At 40.4% G+C, this 24,966-nt stretch overlaps 1 protein-coding gene across 1 annotated transcript; it reads left to right on the top strand.

The window, feature by feature from the left end:
- Positions 1-1,836: 1,836 nt before the first annotated feature.
- Positions 1,837-23,115, top strand: WEE1 (WEE1 G2 checkpoint kinase). Its single transcript, XM_014051694.2, has 11 exons — positions 1,837-2,644; positions 8,806-9,014; positions 10,463-10,529; positions 10,620-10,792; positions 16,266-16,387; positions 17,882-18,028; positions 18,397-18,492; positions 18,580-18,665; positions 18,824-18,994; positions 19,084-19,229; positions 21,851-23,115. The coding sequence occupies exons 1-11, from the start codon at positions 2,051-2,053 to the stop codon at positions 21,999-22,001; spliced, it is 1,962 nt and encodes a 653-aa protein (XP_013907169.2). The 5' UTR covers positions 1,837-2,050; the 3' UTR covers positions 22,002-23,115.
- Positions 23,116-24,966: the final 1,851 nt, after the last annotated feature.

The raw sequence follows: 24,966 nt of genomic DNA on the forward strand, positions 1-24,966 counted from the left end.
TGAGTGAAGGTTGTAAACACTTCAGAGATGAATGCAGAAATCAGTGATTATCTGTTTCCTCTTAAGCAGTACAAGTGTTTATCACAATAGCCATTCTCAACATACATGTTGACAATTAGGTAGTCTTTGATATTTGATTTTAAATAAACATACATTAGAATTTCTGATATATTGTTCAGACTTTTAAAACCAGCCATAGTTTATCTTCAGAGACAAAAGTAAAAACGTCTTGGCTTCTGTATATTAACCTTAGATTTGCGTCCACTGAGCCCGTTTTATTTAGAATTTTTAAAAAATGTTTTACATTTGGAGTAAATTCAAAGACAAACTATGAATTAACTGTTGAGTTGTAGATACTAGTGTGTCCAGTCCTCATACGGCCAGGCCAAACATGGGGACGGGGCTGTTTTGTTGCAAACGTGTTTTTCTTTCTTTCACGTAGTTATTTCAGCTGGAGAGACTGTAGAGAAGGCGCAATAGTAATTGGCTCAATGGCACCGTAGCAGGAAACAAATGGTGCAGGAGACAACACAGAAGAAAGCCCTACATTGCAGTTCAGTCAAAACCCATCTGGGACCATCGATGAGACCGCATTTTGTACACGGTGCTTTCCCTCTGCGCGTCGACAATCTCACGCCTTCATATGACAACTTGCTCTTTCTTTTCCCGACAAGCCTTAAAAGTCCACCATTGCCCCTTGAGGCCGCTTTCGGTTCGGTTTGTTTTTTTTGTGTCCCCCCCCCCCCCCTTTTCTTTTTTTTTGGCTGGGAAGTCTAACCGCGGGCGTTGCCTGTTCAGGCAGGCGAAAGTCGTGTACAGGCTTTTCTCCTCGCAGTCTCGAGTTTCCGTTTTCAGCAGGGACGAAACCCTTTAAACAGTTTAGCGCGAGCAACATTCCCCTGCGGTTAACCGTTTGGAGGAGACATTTATCACAACGGTCTCAATTCTAAATGTAAACCGCAAAAAAAAAAAAAAAAAAAGTTCTGGCTGTTTCCCATTGGGGGTGGAGGGGGAGAGAAAAATAAAAAGCGCAAGAAAGCGATTAATTAACGCCAATGCTACGTTCAACAGACGGAGGCTCCGTGACTGCAGCCTCGAGGAACGAGTAAATCTGCGTAGAAAGCTGAGGGGGGAAAAGGGTCTATACAAGGCGCCTCATTTGTTTCATCTCAAAGGGAATAGGAGACCGTTCGGGTTTGCGCAAGCTGGTCTACATCCGGAGTTTTGCGCCCTCATTCTTTCGGAGCGTTATCGACTCAGTTTCGACGGTGGGGTTAAATCATTCTGATCAAGATTGGCAGTTTTTTCGGCTCAACGTGAGGCTCGCTGATCTTAAACGAGCGCTGATTCAGCTTCCCGGAGACTATAAAACTGTTGGCCTCAGGCAGCAAAGCGCATCCAAAAGGAAAGAGGCCTTAACTGGGAGATTGATGACACGTATAATGACTAAAACGCGCAGTTTCGGGCTACTTTAGATATGGGAATTCCGTCTGAGTCAGGCCCGACCGCTCGAAGCACAGACTTGAAACCCTCCTTTATCTCCCCCCCCCCCGTGCGCTTCCGCCAAGATCAAATGCTAAACTTCCAGTCACGTTTACTCCTTTCAAGCACTTTCCCCCATTCTCTCAGACGACAAACTCCCCCCCCCCTCAGCCCCCCTCCACACACTCACTCCAACCCACCAATAAGCCAACCCCTCCCTCTTTCACCCCCCGAATTCGCGCCAAATGATCGCTGATGTCATCACGTTGGGCCCCGCCTCTCGCCACTGGTGTTTTCAAACGGAGGGGGCGTGTGTGATTGGCCAGTGTGACCGGCACGTGACTAACGGTCGCGGGAAAGCCGCGGAGTCTGAACAGGCGATTCTGTGGGTTGGGTGGAGAGCGCCGGAGTTTTTGGGGACAAGCTGGGAACCTCGTCGGGTGACTGTGTGAACGCGCGCCGGAGGAGAGTTTGACCGCAGGGGGGCAGGATTTGGCCTGTCAAAAGCGCCTGTCTGAACGGAAGCCTCGGCAGGGAGAAAAGAGCGTGTACGATCTCGGCCACCACCATGAGTTTCCTGAGCCGGCAGCCACCGTCGTTGGCCACGGGGGCGCGGCGCCTGACGGTCCGGAGCGCTGCGGCCCCTATCCGGCAGAAACTGCTTTTCCCGGGCGGTGGAAGCGACTGCGAGGAGGAGGAAGAAGAGGAAGAAGGCGGCTATGAGGAGGAGGAAGAGGAGGGAGGCGGCAGCAGCGGTAACAGCACCGCGGAAGATTCGGCCTTCCAGGAACCCGACTCCCCTCTTTCGGTCAATCGTACTCCGGCTCGGTTGGAGCCTCAGCCACCGCGCAACCCCGAGCAGGTTGGGAGAGAACTGGCCTCGACCGCGCTCCCGGGAGAGGAAGGAGACTCGTGGGAAGAGGAAGGCTTCGGCTCTTCGTCCCCAGTGAAATCCCCCGGAGCTTATTTCATGGCTGGCTCCCCGCCGATGAAGGGTCCTCGCCGTTTCTACGATCAGTCGTCATCGCCGCCACCGCGAACGGATACAATCCGGTATCGGGAACACCCAGATCCCAGTTCTCCTTTGCCCGAGTATCCCGGCACACCGCCGCACAAGACCTTTCGCAAATTGCGCCTCTTCGATACTCCGCATACGCCGAAGGTGAGGAGGAGGCTTAGCAGGGCAAGGGGCCCTGGAGGAAGACAATGGTGAGGTGGGCGGAACGCGCGGCCCGTGGGCCGAGAGAAGGAGCGCCTTCCTTCTGTTGCCGGTGGAGGGCTGGGAGGAAAGGGACATTTGGCCACTTCGGCGGGACAAACAAACAGCTGGACGCTATTTTTTTGAGAGAGGGCTGGGGAAACCAACCGAGAGTGGGAACCCTGTTTGGTTTTGTTTCGTTCGAACACGTGGGTGATGTGGGAACCTCAGGCGAGTTTAGGTGGTCGATCCTCTGCCAGGCGAGTAGATCGTTTGGTTTCCTCCCTGACCATGACCTCTTGGCCTTTTGTGTGGTCAGAATAAAGTCGGTATTGCCTGGTGTGGGGGAAAAAAAGAATTGTTTTTCAGGGAAGACGGCAAAAGGCGCTCTTGGATTAACTGCCACGCCCCCTTTTTGTCTTTGTCAATTTTTCTGCGTAGGATATTTCAGAGGGATTATTCATTTGGTGTGTGTCTGTGTGTGGTGTGTGTGTGTGTGTGCTTTCTCCACTATTAAAGGTCTCAAATGTTAACGATGAGGGAAAGAAGCTGACCAATGCCCAACCCCTGCAGAAGACAATTTTCAAGAAGTATGATGAATTCGACATGGAGTTTTAACCTTCAGTGTATTTAGCTGGGTCTTCCTCCTGTGTGTAATGATAAGGGTCACGTTTCACACTTACAGCTTCTCTCAGCATGTATTTGAATGTCCTACGTGCCACTTTACCTGTGGTTGATATTTGGCTGCAGGTAGCATTATAAGAGGCTGACAAGCTCTGCTAAAGACAGAGTGGATTTAAAGTCATTGGGAGGACCTTTAAATTTTGGCAGCCCTTCATTTCTCAGTTCATAAATCAATGCCAAGAATAAGAGCAATTCCCCCCCCCCCCCAGTGCTAAACACTTTTATCATAATAGCTATGTAACAGATTTGCTTGCCTATTACAAAAAACTTGGCATCTTGGTAAGTCCTGCCCACAGATTGTCAGTTAAGATTATGTAACTAAACTAAAATTTGTAACAAAATAATTTTCCCCCATATTGTGAAGTATGTGGTAAATCCACTACAATTGGCTCACAAAAGTACTCAACCTTTATGATCCTAATGCTGACCTTCTGGTTTGTTTAGTGATTTTGGAATGTTTACTTTCCTGAAAGAAATCAGTTCAAGGATCACTCAGTATATATTAGGAAATCACCCTTTTTAAAAGAAAGAATAATGGAGAAAGTTTTGTGATTTTTCTAAGGAAAGCATTTACTTTAAAATGTGTAAAGCGTCCATGAAAGTTTATGTAAATTTTATATTTTAAAGAAATCTGAGAGGTGAATGAGTTGATTTTGAGACCACAATTGTATGCTTGTTCTGAAAGTGATGTATTGCTTTTTCTTAAGAAAATGGTCAAGTTGTACAAAACTGTAGAATCAATACTTTTGCAACTGACTAATTTTCTGTTGATATTTTATGTATCAAGCCCTCTAAATTAGTAATAACAGCATATTGTGAGGCTGTCATTCATACTATAAAATTAATGTTTTGCTGTCAATACTGTATGTGTAAGATAAAGCTTATCTTAAAAATGGAAGCCTATTAGATATTTATCCCACCTTTATTACTTTATAAGTAACTCAAAGAGGTGAACATATGTAATAATCTTTCTTCCTCATTTTTCCCCCAGAACAACCCTGTAAGGGAAGTTGGATTTGATAGTCACTCTGCTGGCTTTCATGCTTATTAAGATAATTTTGATATTCCAAATGAATTGGAAGGAAATATAACTATGATTTTACTTACAGTAAGACATAACTGAATTCTAGATTGGATTACTGAGAGATATACAGGAACCTATGAAGAATCTGGGGAAACTTTAGATGTATAGAAAAATTGTATGTGCTTTGCAAAGATTCCATTGGAAATCATACTCATGTTTTTATAACAGCTTTTGTTGTGAGTTTGTGAATATGTATAAATGGTTTGCATTTAGGATATTAGTCATTTATACTCTATCCTAGATATTTCAAGACCTAAAACAAGGGGACTGCAATCATTTTCAATGGAATGTTGTGATACAGATCTTCCATATAACCTCTTTAGTGCCTGTCACTGGTGTGGTAGAACTGAAATATGGAGGTTTGAGTATTTTGAAGAGTCAAATGCTTGTCCTAAACTTTGCAGAGGCTCTAAATATCTATGTTATCCCTTACCTTCACCTGTACTAGGTGTAAAGGACACTGTACGTTTTCTGGAAAAAAAATACTTGTACCCAGTTTGGGAAATCACAATTGATGTTGGAGATCAAAGTTTGCCTGCCTCAGCCATAACAATGCCAAGGAGATAATTCATGATGTTCTAATAATAGGGCTGCGCTGCATATAATATTGCAATTTTCTGTAGAGTTTAACTAGCTGTTAATAATAATACAATTACTATAAAAGTGAAAATTATGCAGTAATCAGACAATATAAGGCTCAAATTATGCATTAGTTATAACAAATGACTCTAGTTTGGTCTTGCTGCAATTATAGGTCACAAATTAGGTACAATATTTTTAAACCACTGTCAAAAAAGGATCAGAGCTTAATGCATAATTTGAGTTTAAAGTGTTGTATTCAGAATGTATATATGTAAATATCACATGGCTTCTGTGATTAGAAAGACTGGGTGTTTGGTAGTGAAAAATACCTCATTTTCCCCAAACAATGTACAGCCATTGATACTTCACAGAAGTACTTGGCCAGAGAAACTAATGAACTGACTTAGATTTGTACAGCTTCGTATATTTATAATGACCTTATTTTCTGGTATGTGACAATACTTACAGATAGTCCCTCAATTTATGATCATATTTGGGACTAGGATGTCCTCTGCAAAGTGATGTGATCAACACATGACTACACCCAATTTTATGAATTTTTTTGCCACAGTTATTAAGTGAATCCAGTTTTCCCCATTGATTTTGCTTATGGGAAGCACATAGCAATCACGTAATCCTAGGATCTTGCAACCATCATAAATACATGTTGATTGCCAAGTGCCCACGGACATTGGATGGTCGTAAGTGCAAGAACTAGTTATGAGTCACTTTTATCAGCATTATAATTATAATTATTATAAAATTATTATAATTTTGAAAAGTCACTTCACTAAATGAATGGTTATAAGTCAAAGACTACCTGTAGTGCATTTTGGCTGATCTCAGAAAGCTAAGCTTGTTAGCGCTACTTATTACTTGGATAAAGACTCACTAGGAAATTTTATTATTAATTGATTTCCTGCATTGTTACTGATAGAAATTCTTATTTATTGCTTGCTACATCAGTATTTCATATTTATCAAAAGATTCAAAGTTTCAGTAAGTAGAACATACATAGAATAAATATACATATAAAGGTGTGCATCCATTCTCAGCTATGAGTGGATTTGTATAGAATCAGAATATGTAATCTGATTAATACGTATTTTAAATTTACTTAAACTGATGAAAATCTGAGTTGTAACATTTCTTCTGGCTAAATCTGTTACTGATAGAATAGGTTCATGAAGGTTAGAGTGTATAATTATTGCTGGAAATCTTAGATTCTTGTATATCAGTTCTGATTTTCCATATGGACATCTTGAAAGTGAGAGGGGGAAACTTTCAGCTTTTCTTAAATTTATAAGATCAGTTCTTATATTCCTTCAGCTATTCCAGGTTATTTGATTAAGATGAGTGGAATCTTCCTACAATTGTGAAAAACCAATCACTTAGGACGTTGAAGTCCCAGGAAGGATTTATTTAAAAAGCAGACAAGAACAGAATACCAATAGGTATCACCTACAGCTCAAGCTACTGAAATACATTCTATAGCCTATATTGGACAATGACAGCGCACATTTTCTGGTATTGATAGGCCCATGCTTACATATGGACAAACACCAGATTGCATGAGCAACAAGAAACATGAAAAAAAATCCAAGCATGAGTACACACCTTGCAATAAACTAGGTGTATACTTTGCTCCCATTTCCACATCAGCAACACCAACAAGTACACACACAAGATGATGGACGCTTTCACTTGTTATTCTTTCAATGTGGTATATGCTGCAATTCACCTCTGGATTCTACTTAGGACAATGGGCAAGCTTGCACAAAAGAATTAATAGGTACCCGTTTGACTCAAAACAAGAAAAAAAGAAGAATATCAGAGCATTTTAAACCATCTAAGACATTCTAGGAGCAGTCACCAGCTGGTGGTCCGAGAGAAAATTTTTGTGGTCCGCAGAAAAATTATTTTCATTTTTTTTTTGCATTAAATCAGGGGTCCTCAAACTATGCCCCTTGGGCTGGGTACCTGCAATGAACATTTGTGTTACTGCAGAGAGTCTCCCCCTTCTGGGTCTTTTTGTGTGGGTCAAAGGGAGGCAGAAATTCTGACTTGGGGTCTGCTTCAGCCTCCTAGTGTGGGGCTTTGGATGAAGGCTGGAGGGAAGTGCCGCTGTTGGCGAAGAGCCAGAGGGCTTGTTCCAGTGGGACTGCAGCATGGCCTGGAACTGGTTGACCATCTCAGTCCACTGAGCCTCCAGGTATTGGTACTTGGCCTTGCACTCCCACAGGTCTTCCCTCCGCTTGGAAAGCCTATGCTCGTAATCCTCAGTGAGGTGCTTCTGCTGAGCCTCTTTCTCAGTCAGATACAATTTGAACTTAGCTGTTTTGCCAACTCTTTCTCATGGTGACTGCTTAGCTTCAGCAACTGCTTCCTGTTGGGGCCCTAAGGAGCCCGGGAGGAGTAGTGAGTAGAGGCTGGCAAGGCGCCCCTCTATGTGAGTGACATCAAGTTGGCCACACCCATGCAGTCACATTATCATCTTGCCACACCCACCCAGCCAGTCACTAGGCAGATCATATTAGTGGTCTCTGGGATTTATTTAGTGGTCCCTGAGGCCCAAAAGGTTGGTGACCCCTGCTCTATAACAGACCTCAGTGCGACTGTTTTGGAAAAGCAGAACTAACAGCATCATTGAGTGAAAACTTGTGTGCATCAAAAAGTTTTAGACACCCTATCTTGCCCCAATTTAGTCTTATATCAGTCAGGCCATTTTATGCATTTGATGAAGTAAGCAGCAGCTATACCTTTTACTAACATTTGTTTATTAAAAATATTATTAGCACTTGTTATCCTAAAGTTGGCCAAAATTTGCTAGAAATTTTCAATTTTTGTTTCATTTTTGAAATAGATAGTCTCATTGTTGCAATAATATATTATATTTAACCATTAGCCATTAGGAATAGTGTTCCTTCCAATTCAAAAGAACAAGAAGATGAGAGTAACATTTGTAAAGGACATGAACTCCTGTAGACAAGTGTAAAACTGACTGGCAAAATCTGCCACATGCCCAGAGAGAAATTAAATGAGTTAGTGGGAAAGGCAGACTTTTTCCACATGCCTTATCAGCCAGCTTGCCCATTGATGTCCTGATTTTTTAAAATAAGCCTATGTTTTACATGGCAGGATTTTCTGGTGAAAAAAAAAAGGGGGGGGGGGTTATTTCTGATTAGAAACTTTTAAAGACCTAATACTAAGCATGTATTATTTATGGTTTTTACACCGTATCTTGGCTTCAGTTCCAAGATGTACAGATAGAACAGGGGAAACAGCAAGGGACCAATCCCACGGTTCCTCTGCTGGAGAAAACAGAGCTTGGGTGGCCGTATGAAGCCCTCCCGAGCTCTGCTTTTGCTGGCAGAGTGCTCGGGCTGCTACAGGCGCCCCCAACAGAATGGAGTTGAGCTGGCCATGCCTCCCTGCCCCCCCAAGATCAAACACAACGCTGATGCGGCCCTCAATGAAATTGAGTTTGACACCCATGTGACAGAAAATAACTTCTCTGCCTGTTAAAATAGCTAAAACTCATAGCTTTGATTGCAACTTAACTCTGAAAATAGCTGAATATTTTACAGTATTTCTTCCCATAATGATTTGTTTTGTTCATTGTCAGAGGAGTTATGCATTAAGAATAACACCAGAAGCCAATTTCTGCTGCAGTGTGTCAGAAAAAAGCACAAAGAACGGTTTATGACAAGAATATGGATGTATTTACATTTTAAATGCTCATTATTTCGTTAAACATATTGTATTGGTTTTTCAGAGTCTCCTTTGTCGAGCTGAAGGAATGGGCTCGAGTTCAGCTAAACTTCGAGGTGGCTCTCTCTTTATGAATGTTGGAAAACTAGTAAAACAGGAATGTGATACAGGACAAGCCCCTCATGTGAACATTAATCCCTTTACTCCAGACTCTGTCTTTCTTCAATCTTCGGTTGGACAGTGTCGAAGGAGAAAGAGAACACATTGGAATGAGTGAGTATCAAAATTGATCTTTGATACATCAGGGATATTTAAAAAAAAAATTTTTTAAAAACTGTTACTTGAGATCTTACAAATGCAACCAATTTCATTATATTTTGTACAATGACAATAAAAAACTATATACAAAGTATAATTCTGCAATTTGTGTTGTACAATGTGTTATACTTAACAACAGTCTTGGCTAATCTGATCTGCCATACATTTATTAAAATATAGTTCTTACAATCACCAGCCAGAGGCCTACCTTGAGAAAGAAAATGGATTTTGTCCATATCATCTTACTGATTCATAGTGAACAATGAGTAATAAATACTATTTAAGAGGATGAATGGGAGCAATAGAGAATTTCTGTGGTTGCCTGAAGAAGTAAAAACAGGAATTTTAGAATTAAAGTAGATATGAGCCTGGGGTAGTTTATTATGTTGTATTTTATTTAAACTAATCTATGAACCTGAGATCAATTATAACTGGCTTTATACATTGAACTAAATCAAAATGGTTTGTTAACAAATCGTTGGCTTAATGTATAAACATTGTTAATAAAATATATTTTATGATATGTGAAATCCGTTATTGTATATTGAATCATGGTTTCAGTCTTCAGATATGATTTAGCAAAACATTTCAAACCATCTGTATTGAAAGCAACAATAACTTAATTTACAATGAAGCTCTGCTTTCTACTATGGCACAGAAAAGGAAAACTAAATGTTAGTTAACAGAGCAAGAAAGTAGACCCAAGTTTATGGAACATGAGTTCTGGCTAAACCAGAATGGAAATTGATTCCTACCCCCTGCAAAAAAGGTAAATTCATGAAACTAGGAGTGATAGTCAAAACAAAACCATTATGTTAAAACCTGTCACTGTTACCAAAATTGCTACATGTTTAGCTTCTTTGCTTGGATTATTGAAGCCTTGATTTTCTATGTTTACTCTAAGCTATTACTTACACTGATGTGGAGATAAAGAGATGTTGGACATTATATATCAGGAGAAACGTACTGATTGGTTCTTGGTTAAGAATTGCTAGCATAAATGTTCTTATTGTTTAAGAAAGGAGCTTATGGCCAAGTTTTTTCTATGGATCAGATTTCTATTTTTATTTATTCAAAACTAATTTAAAAATAAATTGCATTTTGTTTAATTTATATTCCTATTCTTTTTTTTCTTTTAAATAATTCCCTTCCTCACTTGCCTTTTTCACTGCTTCACAGAGATATCTTATTCTGGTCAAATGCTGTGGTATCAGCATAATATAATAAGAAACAATTCTACCTCAAGGAGTGAATTTCATTTAAGATTCTCTGTACTCTCCTAGCATTATTCTTGCCCACATGTCCTCTATTCATCTTGCCTCTGAATGAATGATGTATTACTTAGAAAAAAATCTTGGAAAGTTAAGATTTCATTGTATTTCTGTATATTTTTATATATTTAGCTCCTATGACGAGGACATGGAAGCAAGTGATGGAGAACTTGAGGATGAAACTGTCAGACCTGCCAAGGTAAAATAAATTCCATAAAACTTTCTATTTCTAAATGAACACATTGCAGTGACATTGAATTTAGCAGTGTTTATTTCTACACAATTTTAGCGGATCAGCATAACAGAAAGCAATATGAAATCTCGATATGCCACAGAATTTCATGAATTGGAGAAGATTGGTTCTGGCGAATTTGGTTCTGTATTCAAATGTGTGAAACGGCTTGATGGTTGCATCTATGCAATAAAGCGATCTAAGAAACCATTGGCTGGCTCAGTTGATGAGTAAGTATTAGTAACAATTTAAATGCAACTAATATATTTGGAACAATCCTAAATATAACTGACTATATAACTAACTAAATATAACTGACTAAATAACTGACAGTAGCTCCTTTCTAGGATGTACAAAATGTGCCATGAACAGATCAGTCATTTTTATGTTTCCTGACATGGATTCAGAATACAGATGTTCTGGGCTGAATTAATGGAAAAGGGCAAGGTTGTTAATAGTAAGTAAGGAAGTTGTCTGGAAAGATTGGGGCAGAATAGATACACCAATTTGAGCAAGTTGCAATTAAATGCAAAGTGCAGTTCCTAAGCAAAAGCAAGGATCTAGAAAAATTAGAGGTTAGGGGAAGACTAGCACATAAGCTATGAAAAAAATAGGAAAATTGATAAGGAGCATCAGGCTCACCGTATTTACCCCATTAGACCTTTCCAAATTTTGTTCTAGGATTTGATTTGGCACTACCAGAAATGGGCCAGGCGTATCTCTAATTCACAAATTTGTTTGCCTCATGCAGGAAACATTATTTCCTGTACATTCCTATGAGTTTGGTTCAAGTTTTACCTAAATTGCATCACACATTCTCCTGTGCTCTGCTTGGAGAGTCCAAGTATGGGTTATCTTCAGTCTATTTGGCCAGAGACTGAAGAGTTAAAAGCTTTGGCCACGCCTCTTCCTTTGGCTGCTTCCTCAATTTTTTTCCTCAGTCTGGCTAGAGGGACTGATTTATTTCTTCCCCTTGTTTTGAGGAGGCAGAAGGCATTGGATAAACAATTCTCCAAAGCCCCAAAACAGGCAGAAGCTGATAGAATCTCCAGACCTCCAATGGCTAGGCCCCAGATCTCTCAACCTTTGGAGATTGATTTGCCTTCACAGATTCTGGAGGATAGTCAACTAGAATGGTCACCCAATACCAGTGAGATGCATCCCTTTCAGGCAGTGCCTTATGAGGAAGATTTCATTTCTCTCTCTTGTCTACCACCTGCATCTGCTGCTACAGCTATCATGCCCGCTGGCCTTTCAGCTACCTTTATTCCCAAAGAGGCAGGCTTTCGCTCTGGGGAGGATCCAGCCCCTGCTCTTTCTCAGGAATGACATGCCATAATAGCTGAGACCATTACACAGGGCATAGATTCAGCATTGACCCAGAGAGGTATCCTGAGCCATCCTCCGGTAGGGATCCCTTGCTTATCTAGTCTGCAGTTGCAGCCTCCAATTGGCTTACCTCATAGGCAGGATGCCCATTCTCCTTCCCTTTGCAGTGAGGTCTTGATCATGGGTGATGAGGAACCTGGGGAGCAGGATTTATTGGAGGATGAAGGCCTCATCCCAGAAGGACTTCTTTCACATGGCTGTTTTATCCTGCCCTATTTAAATCCCTACTCTTTAAGGCCAAATCAACGGCCAATATGGGAGTAGGGGGCTAGACCCACAGATTCGGTTCCAGTTCCACAGGATCCTAATTCCCTTCTGTTCACAGAGCTGGTGATGGAACAAGAGGTTGTTCCTTCCCCTAAGTTATTTATCGATGTCATCCAGTGACAGTGGCACCAACTAGGTGCCATCGCAGCCCCTAGTGGGATTGATGGGAAGATGTATGGGGTAAGCCAGGAACTCGAGGAGCTCCTTAAAATTGCAACCCCCTTAGCCCCCTTGTCCATCCTTTCTTCCAACATAGTGAACACCAGGTTACTGCAGGACATTAACAAGTTGATAGCAGCCACTGAGTATTCACCAGACGCCACCCTCAACGCGGCCAAGTTTGCTTCTAGGACCATGGCATCTGAAGTCACCTCTTGTCACCTCCTGTTGTTCCGCCACTGGCAAACAGACATGATGTCTAAATGGAAGTTATCTTCCTCCCCCTGTAAGGGTGGCAATGTCTTTGGGGTGGCGCTGGACCCTATTTCAGTAGTGGGTAAGGACAAGAGAAAAACTCTCCCGCACATGTATAGGAGGGCGGAGGGAAGGACCACTCCCTACTATCGCAGACAGCCCTTTTGGGCTCCAGAGACAGGATTTAGTTCTCCGTTATATCAGAGGCCTTACCCCCAGTCAGTTGACAGACCTCAGGACAGGTCCTCCTTCAGGGATAGGACCAGACAGTCCAGGCGGCCCTTTCGAGGGTCTAACAACCGGCCTTTTCGCTGGTCTAAGTGACTTGCAATCGGATCATCCCATTGGTGGTCAATTAGCTCTTTTCATCAGCCAATGGCAACAGACTGCTAGGGACGCCTGGGTTCCGCAGACAGTGCAGCTTGGCCTCACTCTAGAGTTTTGCTCCTTTCCCCCGAGATGCTTCATCTGGTGTCCCATTCCCAGGGACAATCAAAAAGGGCACAGTTAGAATTGGAGATCCAGCATCTGGTAGACATCCAGGCCATCGAGCCGGTACCCCAGGGACATCAGGGAATAGGATTTTACTCCATCCTTTTCCTGGTTCTGAAGGCCTTGGTAGGATGGAGAGCCATTCTAGATTTGAAATGGCTCAATGTACATTTAGCGTACAAGCAAATCCTCCAGTCCATCCTAGGTTGCATCAGACAGGGAGGTCTCTTAACATCTATAGATTTCAAGGAGGCTTACCTCCATGTCCCAATTCGGCCCTTCTACAGGCAGTTCCTCAGATTCTCCTATGCAGGGCTCCACTTCCAATACCGGTCCATGCCCTTCAACTTTTAATTGGCCCCCAGAACCTTCACCAAACTACTAGCGGTGGTGGCGGCCCATCTTCGGGAGCAACTAATCAGAGTACAATGCTACCTGGACAACATCCTCATCCAGTTGTCGTCACCGCTTCAGGCAGGTCGGGATCTCCAGATCATGGTCCAAGTACTCCAGAATCATGGATTTTCTTTGAACGTAGAAAAGATTCACATGAATCCCTCCACCAGACTTCTCCATCTGAGAGTGGTGATCAACACGAGACCTGCAAAGTTTCTCTTTCCCTGGAACGTCGGGCCACCATCTGATCCATCGTGAACCAGGTCACATCTCGTCACAGGGTGCAGGTGCTTCTTTCCCAATTGCTAGGGAAAATGATCTCCTGCATAGCCATCATTCCCTGGGCGAGGCTACACACACAAACCCTTCAATGATTCCTGCTTCCACATCAGAGGTCCAGGAGCAGCAGTTCCAAAGTCAAGTTCCATGTCCCTCTCAGGATGAGTCGCTCCCTGAAGTAGGGGAAGTCACCAGCCATGGCACAAGGACACCTATTCAAGGAACCAAGCCATTTGAGCATAACGTCAGACGCCAGTCTCTTTGCCTGGGGGGGGGGGGGGCCTCATCCCCAGTCCTTGGTGACCTAGTGGCGGTGGGCACCAGAGGACTTTCAGCACAACATCAATTGGCTGGAGTTGAGAGGAGCACATCTGGCACTCCACCACTTCCAGCCACAGATATCAGACAAACACGGTCTCTTGCTCACAGACAGTGTGGCGCCAGAGCACATGTAAACAGGCAAGGGGGCACCCATTCCAAGGCGCTCATATGAGAGGTGAGGCCTATGCGTGGAGAAGCACATCCTCTCCCTATGGGCGGACATCTTGGGAGCCTCCAACACACAGGCAGACTGGTTAAGCAAGACTATCATTGACCAGTCTGAGTGACACCTGCATTCGGACCTATTCCAAAAAGTTTATGAGAGGTTCAGCCACCCAACAGTTGACCTGTTTGCCAGCCCGGTCAACGCACATCTCCCGAGGTTCTTCTCCGGGTTCCATCCTGAGGAGCAGAAGCAACCAATGCTCTCCATTGTCCCTGGCCTCCTGGTCTCCTCTTCGCCTTTCCTCCCCCTCCTCTCATCCTGAGGGTCATCAGTAAGGTGTTGTTGGAGGGGTCGGAGATTCTTCTCATGGCACCTTACTGGCCCAGGAGGCCGTCCTTCGGCGATCTAAAAGGACTGTCCATATCTCATCCCTGGAGGATACCCCAGGACAGGATCTTCTTCAGCCAGGGGGCTCTGGAACGGCGATGGCATTACTTGGATGTGAGGTGAGCTCTGTGTAAATACATCAGGAGAATGTCCTCCTTCAGACAAACGGAATCTCTGTTCATTTCCTTTCAGCTGACATCTATGGGGAAGAGGGTGACACCATTTACTATTGGTCACTGGATACGAGCCTGTATTGCCATGGCCTACAACCATCAAGCCAGGCTCTTGCCAAGTTGGATTACAGCTCATTCAACTAGAAGCATGGCCACTACAGCTGCTTGGACTACAAAGGCATCAATTGAGGAGATTTGCAGGGTGGTGACCTGGGCCTCTCCAACGCCCTTTATCAGGAATTACAAACTGGACATGTTTGCTTCAGCTGAGGCTTCCTTCGAGAGACAAATGCTACAATGGGTTCATACAGAAGTGGGGACCCTGGACCAGCCTGTTTCCCTCCCTTGAGACATTGTTTGGGTATGTCCCATGCTTGGACTCTCCAAGCAGTGCATAGGAGAAAGACTGTTGTCTTATTTGAATGGTCGTTCTGTGTGCACTGCAGGAAAGTCCAACCCCACCCTGGGGGCCTTCTAGTCCAGCGTAAGGAGGTGGTTGATGCATCAGAGACACTGTGTCTTCTAAACCACACCTTCATCAAAAAACTGAGGAAGCAGCCAAAGGAAGAGGGGTGGCCAAAACTTTTAAGTCCTCAGTCTCTAGCCAAATAGACTGAAGATAACCCATGCTTGGATTCTTCAGCAGTGCACATAGAACGACCATTCAGGTAGGACAACAGTGCATTGCCATGATGACAACCTATGGCACGCGTGCCACAGGTGGCACGCGGAGCCATATCTAAGGGCATGCAAGACATTGCCCTATGTCAGTTGCAGACACATAGCCAGCTGATTTTCAGACTTCTGGAGTGCGTGGGGAGGCCTCCTGAAGCCTGTGGATGGCAAAAAAACAGGTCCAACGGGCCCACCGGAAGTTCAGAAATGAACTTCCATTAGGCCAATTGGATTATTTTTCATCCTCCCCAGGCTTCAAGAGGCTTTCCTGAAGCCTGGAGAGGGCGAAAAACAGATCTACCAAGCCCAAGTCAGAAAACAGGCTGTTTCTGCCTCCCAGGGGTGGGGGCAAGGGGAGGCTGTTTTTGTCCCCTCCAGGCTCCAAGAAAGGCTCTGGACCCTCGGAAGGGTGAAAAATGGGCCCACCGGAAGTCGGGAAACAAGCTGTTTTCGCCCTCCCCAGGCTCCAAGAAAGCCATGCATGCATGCATGCATGCACAGGGGGCGGCGGGATATTTCGCGTGCACATGTGCAGTGGGGCAGCAAGGGGCATTTAATTACGGGTGTGTGTACGTGCTTTTGGCACCCGAGGGAAAAAAGGTTCTCCATCACTGCTCTATTGCATTATGCATTGTAGTTAAAAAATATTACTACTTTAATGAAATGACCAGAATTCTACGTATTTGACAACTTAACATTTGATAATAACTTTTAGTGAAATTGTTTTTTCCCCCAATATGATAGGCAAAATGCTCTTAGAGAAGTTTATGCTCATGCGGTTTTGGGACAGCATTCACATGTAGTCAGATACTTTTCTGCTTGGGCTGAAGATGATCATATGCTTATTCAGAATGAATATTGTAATGGTAAGTAAACTTTTGTTCTAATGACTGTGGAAAAATGCCTATAGTAAGTTGTTAAGCAAGTGGCTTAGAAAGGTAAATATAGTATATTTATTGTCTGTTACAGATTTGTCAATCCTTGTTACTTAAAATAAAATATCTTACAAGATTTAGTAACAATTGAGGATTTCAGTTTCAGTAATTTGTACAGGTGTTTGAGTATGTGATTACAATTATGACAAAGGAGAACAAAAATGGAAGAACTTTGATACTTTAAATCATCAAAGCTGAATTATAATAAATTTATGCATATTGAATAAAATGAGACAGGAAGCTTTTCTTTCAAATATTAAAAGAAAAACCTTTTCCCCTGAGCTCAGAATAGTTGTCTATTTTGTTTGATGGATCTATCATCAAGGCTGATTATTTCAAATTTCCTGACAAAAAATAAAAATATTGTAATACTGTACTGTTAGTAATTGACTAATGTGCTTCAGGTTCAACTGAAACTGTAAAATTAAATATTGAAATACATTTTCTCTGCTGCTAATTTTGCTTTACATTAATTGTGAGGGACCCTCAAAATGTACACATTAAAGGGTTATCTTTTATTCCACAATGGAAATGTAGGGTCCGCTGACAACCAGGAATTCATACGGAAGCTGAAATTATAACTTCTCGTTGTCTTACTACTACTTAGTTTTCTTGTGAGCAGGCCACAGCTCTGCACTATAGTTTCCTTAATTTTTTTTCTTGCCTTCTGATCCAGTGATATATTTTAACAATAGGCAGGATTTCAGCCCAATCAATGGAAAAAGTCACATGTGGTATCTATGAGGCATCTATTGATGCATCCATAATGTAAAATAACAGAGGAAACTTTTGAAGCTTTTGAAAAAAATTAAACAGACTGTACAAGCAAATTTGACTCTTAATTTACACAAAAAGAAATGTTTTCTTTGCATATCAATAATTGTTAAGTATTTCAAATGTTTTATATACATTCATGAGCATCATTTAGACAATCTAGTTAATATTAATGTTAATATCTCCTTATTGCATATGAGTTAGAGAAGCCTAAAAATAATAGGTTTTCTGAGATTATTATTAGTTTGTAATTCAGTCATTCCAATTCATAGTTTTGGCTCCCACACTATTATTAAAAAGCATTTGATTAAAGTCAGGCTTATTTACATTTGTGAGGATTTTGTAATTCAGTTCGTTGTGAACTTGTACTTTAAAAAGCATAGATTTTCCTTGTGCTGCTTGCATTTAGAGTTAGCATGAATATAAAGTCTGAGTTATACTTCCCATTTCTTCCTTATTGTGAACTCAGTAGTGATCTTAACCACTTGTGCTTGGAGCTGTTTGGAGTAGAATGGCGTAGAAATACCAGCAATAAACAAATCCATTCTGTAAACGTATAGCTTCTATAAACATTATGAAGCCAAATATTTTTGAGAACAATTATTAAATATTACATGCTAAAAATAAGATATCATTTAATTTTATATGCAGGTGGCAGTTTAGCTGATGCTATAAGTGAAAACTATAGAAATATGCGTTACTTTGGTGAACCAGAATTGAAAGATTTGCTGCTACAAGTTGCTCATGGTTTAAAGTACATCCATTCAATGTCACTGGTGCACATGGATATAAAACCTAGTAAGTACTTTAAATCTAAGGTCTTCATTGCAACGATTTAATGTTTTTCCATGATGAACATACATGTACAGTACGGTAGTAATGAATAGTGAACCACACCTTAGCAACTGAAACTTTTCAAATCCAACTACAGAATACAGTGTAAATGTTCTTTTTTGAAACATGTGGTTGGCCAACTGTTGTATTTGTTTTGGAAATATTTTTGTGGGATTAAGTTTGCTTACTTGTCTTTAAAAGTTTGACTTCTTTCCAAGGAAGCTGTTAATACTAGTGTACATTACTGAAAGAGGCACAAGAGAGCAGTGAGAAGTCTACCTCTGAAATTAATTTATATTTTGATACATTTTAATAATCTTATTCTTTGTTAGGTAATATATTCATATCTAGGACCTCAATTCCAACTACTATATCTGAAGAAGGAGATGAAGATGAATGGTCATCTAGCAGAGTTGTTTTCAAAATAGGTAGGAAATACTAGAATGGTATCTATTAATGCAAACCTTTTTTAATTTTGAGAAAGTAATTTTTTATCCTTTACTGTTTTAATAAAGGTGATCTTGGTCACGTCACTAGAATAGCCAGTCCTCAGGTGGAGGAAGGAGATAGTCGTTTTCTTGCCAATGAAGTTTTACAAGAGGTAATGCACTTTTAAATTATGGCATAACAACTAACTTTGAGTATTAATCTTGATTAGATTTATAGAAGGATTGTTTTAGATTTCTGTTCTATAAACAACTGGAATTTGGGAAAAAGATTGTTTAATTTGGTGTCTTTTGTATGGCGATTTTTTTTCAGAACTATAATTACTTGCCAAAAGCGGATATTTTTGCATTGGCATTAACTCTGATATGTGCTGCTGGGGCAGAACCATTGCCAGCCAATGGGGATCAATGGCATGAAATTCGACAAGGAAGACTACCCAAAATCCCACAAGTCCTTTCTCAAGATTTATTAGACTTGCTAAAAGTAAGTTTAAGCATATATAGCAACAATACATATTTCCTTCATATATGAAAATGAAAACATTAATCAAACGAATCTTTAATCTATTTCAGGTTATGATAAACCCTGACCCAGAGAAAAGGCCCTCAGCAGGTGCTCTAGTTAAGCATTCTGCATTGTTATCCACTGCGAGAAAGAGTGCTGATCAGCTACGAATAGAACTGAATGCTGAAAAGTTCAAAAACTCTTTGTTGCAGAAGTAAGTTTAATGTATACTATGCCTATTTTAGTTTTAAAATACTGTAATATTGATAGTAAACAACTGTCCAACAAAATAAAGAGGTCTGCAATTTTTCTAAAGCATTAATACATAAGGATTTGAACTAGAACATCAATATTTTGGCTTTAGAAAATAACTCAGGGTGCCAGTACAGAAAGTTGGAGTGAAACTGTGATTTCTAAGTGTTTAAAGACAATGTGTTCACTTGCTGTGGAAAGATCTTTGTGTTCCCAATAAGAAGAAAATGGATAGGGTGATTGTTGTTGTTCTGCAAGAGGTATGCTTATATCACCTTTTTAAAAGAATGATATAGAGATGAGCAAAAGTCCATCCTGATTTTCATCCCTGGAAGATGGATGGTTTTCTAAAGTATTATCAGTGTAGTTGATGAAATCAAAACCCAAAGGTAATTTACAGAATATAAATAGAATACTATAATCAGAAGGGTGAGAATTCAGTGAATGTTCTAATTGAATGTGAAAATTACCCATACGTGTGGCATGCCAGGTTGCACCATGAAAATCAAAATGACTTGTTTTCTTTCTCAATGGAGCTTGAAATTGATGATTTAAAGGAAGTGCCTCCAGTGTCAGAAATAGCATGCTTTTCAGTCTTAATAAATTGGGATTATCTCATGGATAATGGCATCTGTACAAAATCGTACTCATGGAACTTAAAAAGCTTTCAAATTTTGGTAGGAAATATCCCCCATCCTGCATATATCCTGAAACTCATCTACAGTCCCCTCATCCATCCCTCTGTTGGTTTGGCAGCAAAGGATCTGTTTTTTCTTTTAGTTTTATTACATGATTCTCCCCTCCCCCTGCCCGCCAAATTCTGTTTTTTTATTTTATTTTGTGATTCATGGATTTTTTTTTTAATAGGGCTCTTAAAGGAGACCTGACTGGCTCAAAATTGCAAGGTTTTACCGGTAGTCCTCGACTTACAATCACAATTGAGACCAAAATTTCCATTGCTAAGCATGACAGTTAAGTGAATTTTCCAGTTTTGCAACCTACCTTGTCACAGTGATTAAGTGAATCACTGCCATTAAGTTAGTAACATGGTTGTTAAGTGAATCTGGCTTCTCCAGATTGTTAGAAGGTGATCACATGACCCTGGGACACTGTAATGTCACAAATATATGCCAGTTGCCAAGCAGCTGAATCTTGGTCACATGACCATAGGGATGCTGCAACGGTCATAACTGTGAAAAATTGTTTTTTCAATGCTGTAACTTTGAACAGTTACTAAATAAAAGGTTGTAAGTCGAGTACTACGTATATAGACTTATTGCAGTCCTTTCTCCTTCCTTTTTGAAAATGTATTAAATGTGATGTAAATTGTCCAGTGCTGAGTGTGTTAAAGTTGGAATAAGTTTAAGAGAGGAGTATAAAGCAGGGTTATTACAGAATATGCAAAACAATATTGGGGAAGTAAGACAACAAATTAAAACATTGGTGTTAGTGTGGATATAGCAGTTGGTTTGACACTTGCTCACAGCCTCATGAAGGATTGAACTACAAGAGCATTTCAGTGATTTTGACCAAATGACCTAAGTTAAGGCTAATTCCTGAAAACTCTCCATTAGAGTCTGGCAGTCCAGGACAAGTAGGAAGGAAGAAGCAATTGGTGGGTGACAGGCTTGAAGATTTCATCAGTGACAGCAGCAGGAGAACAATCTTGGTATATGGTAGGAAGAAGCAGCATGAATGTTGTCAGGCTGCTTCCAAAATACATATGAAGGCTGGAACATCCAGCATTCATGGCGATATTTGAATTTGGGGTTGGAGCCTCACCTGGTAAGCTGCTGGTTGACTGTAGGGCAGAGCAAGGCTGTCTGCTTAAGAACAAAGTCGGACTTGGTTTGAAAACTGATGGAGTTCTGTGTAGAGTTCTTCAAATAGTTAGATCTCTGGAGGTGTAGCCAGGATGACTTGATTTTTGGACTTCAGTGGTGGATTAAAATAGAAAATTGGTTCTTGGATGTCATCCTTCATGTGAGAAGTAGAAGGATGAATAAATGAGTTGCAGTGCCATTATCAAGGTTTTGTATATTGGAGAAGGATTGATCTGAGAGGATTATATTGAGAGTGGTAAGAAGGAATCCTTGTTGCCTATTCTGTTTAAATGGCCAGGAAGGAATGTTAATTGATAAGAGAATGGTGGGTTGTAATGTAAGAAAATAGTGGGGTGGTTAGGGTGAGACTATATAGATATGATTTGGGATGTTCTAGTATTATTATGTATATGAATAGTGGCAGGAGTATGATTCAGAGCAGTTTTTTCTTGGGGTGGTGGGCACAAGAGAGAATAAAACTGGTTGTGAAGAGTCAAGGAACATAAGATGGGGATGTTACAAGAATGATTCCATAGGAAGAGCGATCAAATTAAAGTTGGTGTGAAAAGAAGTAACACAGCCCAAATGTACAGGGTGTTATGAATTACTCCATCTCAAATTAATCATGTTGTAGAAAAAGTAAAATATGGAGATGTGCCATTTATGTTATACCTTTGTTTCAGATTCTTTTTAATGATTTTAGATACAATTTCTGCAATATTATCTGAAGGGGAAATAACAGATTTTTACCTCTTTGCAGGGAATTGAAGAAAGCACAAATGGCAAAGGCGGCTGCTGAGGAGCGAGCACAATTTACAGATCGAATGACAACTAGATCTACAGCACAGAGTAGAATTGCTCGTCTTACTGGGAAAAAAATGAACCGTTCAGTTAGTCTCACAATATACTAATGATTCTATTTCATAAACTGACAAAGGAAGATAATTGATTATTGCTGGATTGAATTAGGAACAGTAGAGAGGAGTCTGTTCCTAAGTTTCTATTTAATCATTGTCAATGGTTTTATAAAGAAACCTTATGCAATTTGAATTTTAAAAGATGCAGTTAAACAATCTTTTGTCTGCTTCTCTCAATATTTAGAAGTTACATTCAAGATCTTCATTTTCTGGAAAAATAGCCACCGCCAAGTGAAATGGAGTTCTCCTCAGTGCTGTGTACTCCCTAAATGCATTCTAGAGGGTTTAGGGATTGTCAGGAAAGGGATTCTCATGAGTAGATTTGGGAGATGTTTTGTGGAGTTGAAGAAAGGGAGATCCCAATGCACAAAGGAAGGCTGCTCAGAGAACACTGGATGGAGCCACTGCTGAAGAGGCTTTTGACTATAGTATATATTATATCATCCAGACCCAACCATTGAAATGGTGTGCTACTTTTTAGTTTTAATGCATCGTTAGAAAAGGCATTTTCCTGATAATATAAAGAATTACTTTATAAATTGCTCCATCGGGCATGGAGATAAGAAGTGCCATGGAGAAAGTTTAAAGGACAACAAGCCAAACCATACCTGCTGTCAGGTAAATCTATTGTGAATTTATTCGTGGAATCAACTGGGAGCACTTTGTTAGGTATTGTTGCAAACCACAGGAGTAACCTTGTGGATACATGCCATGTGAAACTGCTGCTATTTTTAGTTTGTCTTGCTGTAAACTGTAGCATTAAAACAATCATTGTGTTAATGGGCTTTCTTTTAAAAAATTATGTGAAAAAAATACCAGAGTTGCTCTAGTGAAAGCAGCTTCCTTCTTTGAAGCTAGTGTACAGCACACCAATTTTATATTTGAATTACATTGTTAGTGTAAATGTCTTTTTTATAATTGTTTCTAATAAAAGTTGTCAAGTTAATTCCTCTTCCTTTTCTACCTTCTCTTCCCTCTATTAATATGTGAATGTCACTGTTCATGTGTTTCACTATTTGTACATATATACTGTTTTAACATTTTTCAAAATAATTGTATATAACTGTTACATTGTGCAACATAAAAACTGTAGTTTGCAATTTCAAAAGATTCTATTCAAATTTATTTCGATTTTAGTTAAAAGAATAATATAATCGGTACCCTAATAATTTGTTTCAATATTTCCCAAATAGATGCTATCTATTACTGGCTTTTCGGTTTAAACCAGTTTCCTACTTGAATGTTTCACTCTGTTTTTAATTAGCATTGCATCAAAATATTAAAGTGCCACTTGGAAATTAACATTGTCTTTTTTGCGGGAAAGAGGTCAGTTACAAAGATTACACCTGTACCATTCTAGAAAAAAATTCCTAGGTCTGCTTAGGCCCATTGATGCAGTCCTGCTGTTCAGGACAGTATGTCTGCTGAGGTAATGCCTGATGCTTTCGAGACAGGATGTAGCTTTCAGTACTCTTCATTTCATCCTGGATGTGTGCCAGTTACAGTATACATAACTCCTAGTTAGATAGATGCAGGTAATAAGGTTGCCCTATTAAGATTGTCTCTGATTAGAAATCCTAACTTTCATAGCATATCATCAAGATACTTGGGATAAAACATGACTCTGGCTATGCTTGTACTAGTTAAAAATGCCTACAATGGTGGTACCGTCTTTAGCAAGAAGATAAGTTATAATCAGAGATCAATATCTATAGGTCCAGCTGGTGATGTCGACAGCATTTGGAAAGTTGCAGTTTGGAATGAAAGGGGAATAAACAGCAAAACATGATTTCAGGTGAAATGGAAATAAAAATGTGAAATTAAAGGGAAGAATATAAATAGACTTGAATAAAAACTCACGTGGAGTGGTATATATATGAAAAAAGTTAGTTATAAATTAAAAGAGCAACATTATCTAGTTGTGCGTGCATATTCTATGAAAGTAAGAATTCCAAGATGTATGTTACCGTTAAACACCAGTGAATGAATGGTGGTGATGAAAGAACTAGGGCCTATTTATTTTATTTATAGTATATCCGGATTTTTAAATATAAGCTAAGGCTCTTGTTGTTGTTCTATTGCAAATGGAAAGATGAGAGCATACATAAAAACTATGGGCCAATTCAAGTCCTAAAAATTAATGAGATTGGTGAATATCTGCTTATAAAAGGAACTGTTCCCACTTGGTAATAGAAGCACAATGTTAATATAATATGAGTAAACTTGGAAAAGGAACGAATAAAACATTTTCATGATGAACTATTGAAACAATGAAAGATAAAAGGATAATGAGAGATCCTAATTGTTGGACAGACTGGTAGCGTGAGGAATCTGTCTTTGAAAAATTAATCTGAAAGAAATGAGTCAATGTAGTATAACTAGGAAAGTAGCAATATTCATTTCCCAACAGAGTGAATGTAAGAGAAGATGTGGAAGCTATGTGAGACTGGAAAAAAAAGATTGCAATAGAGTTGTGCTATTAGGAGGTAGGAAAAGGAGGGGATGCTGGATGTAATTCTGAAATGAAAGGCTACGTGCGAGAAAAAAAATGCCCTCACTCAGTGGAATTGGGACCAGTAACACCATCATTAAACAACATGATCATGCCCAGCTTAGTATTGGTTCCAGATGCAGTCATTAAGTGAATCACCACAGGTCATTGTGTGCCATGAGAGTACAACCTGTGACTTCCTGCCAGCTTCCCCATTGACTGCTTGTTGGAAGCCAACCGTGAAGGTTGCAAATTGTGATCGTGTGACCAGGAAACACTTGTAAATGCCCAAATCATGATCGCGTGAGTGGGGAATTCCACAGCTGCAACTTCAAGGATTGGTTGTAAGTATTTTTGCTCATTAAGATTTAAAAAGGTGCAAATGTTTTGGAAGTGGGTGAGGAATAAATGAGACCCCAAGTGGAAATGGAATTGAAAATGATAATTCGGGATAAAATTGCAATAAGG

This window comes from Thamnophis sirtalis, unplaced genomic scaffold, assembly GCF_051295495.1.
Source record: "Thamnophis sirtalis isolate CommonGarterSnake01/CBP01778 unplaced genomic scaffold, rThaSir2_p1.2 scaffold_1, whole genome shotgun sequence".
Classification (NCBI taxonomy): Eukaryota; Metazoa; Chordata; class Lepidosauria; order Squamata; family Natricidae; genus Thamnophis; species Thamnophis sirtalis.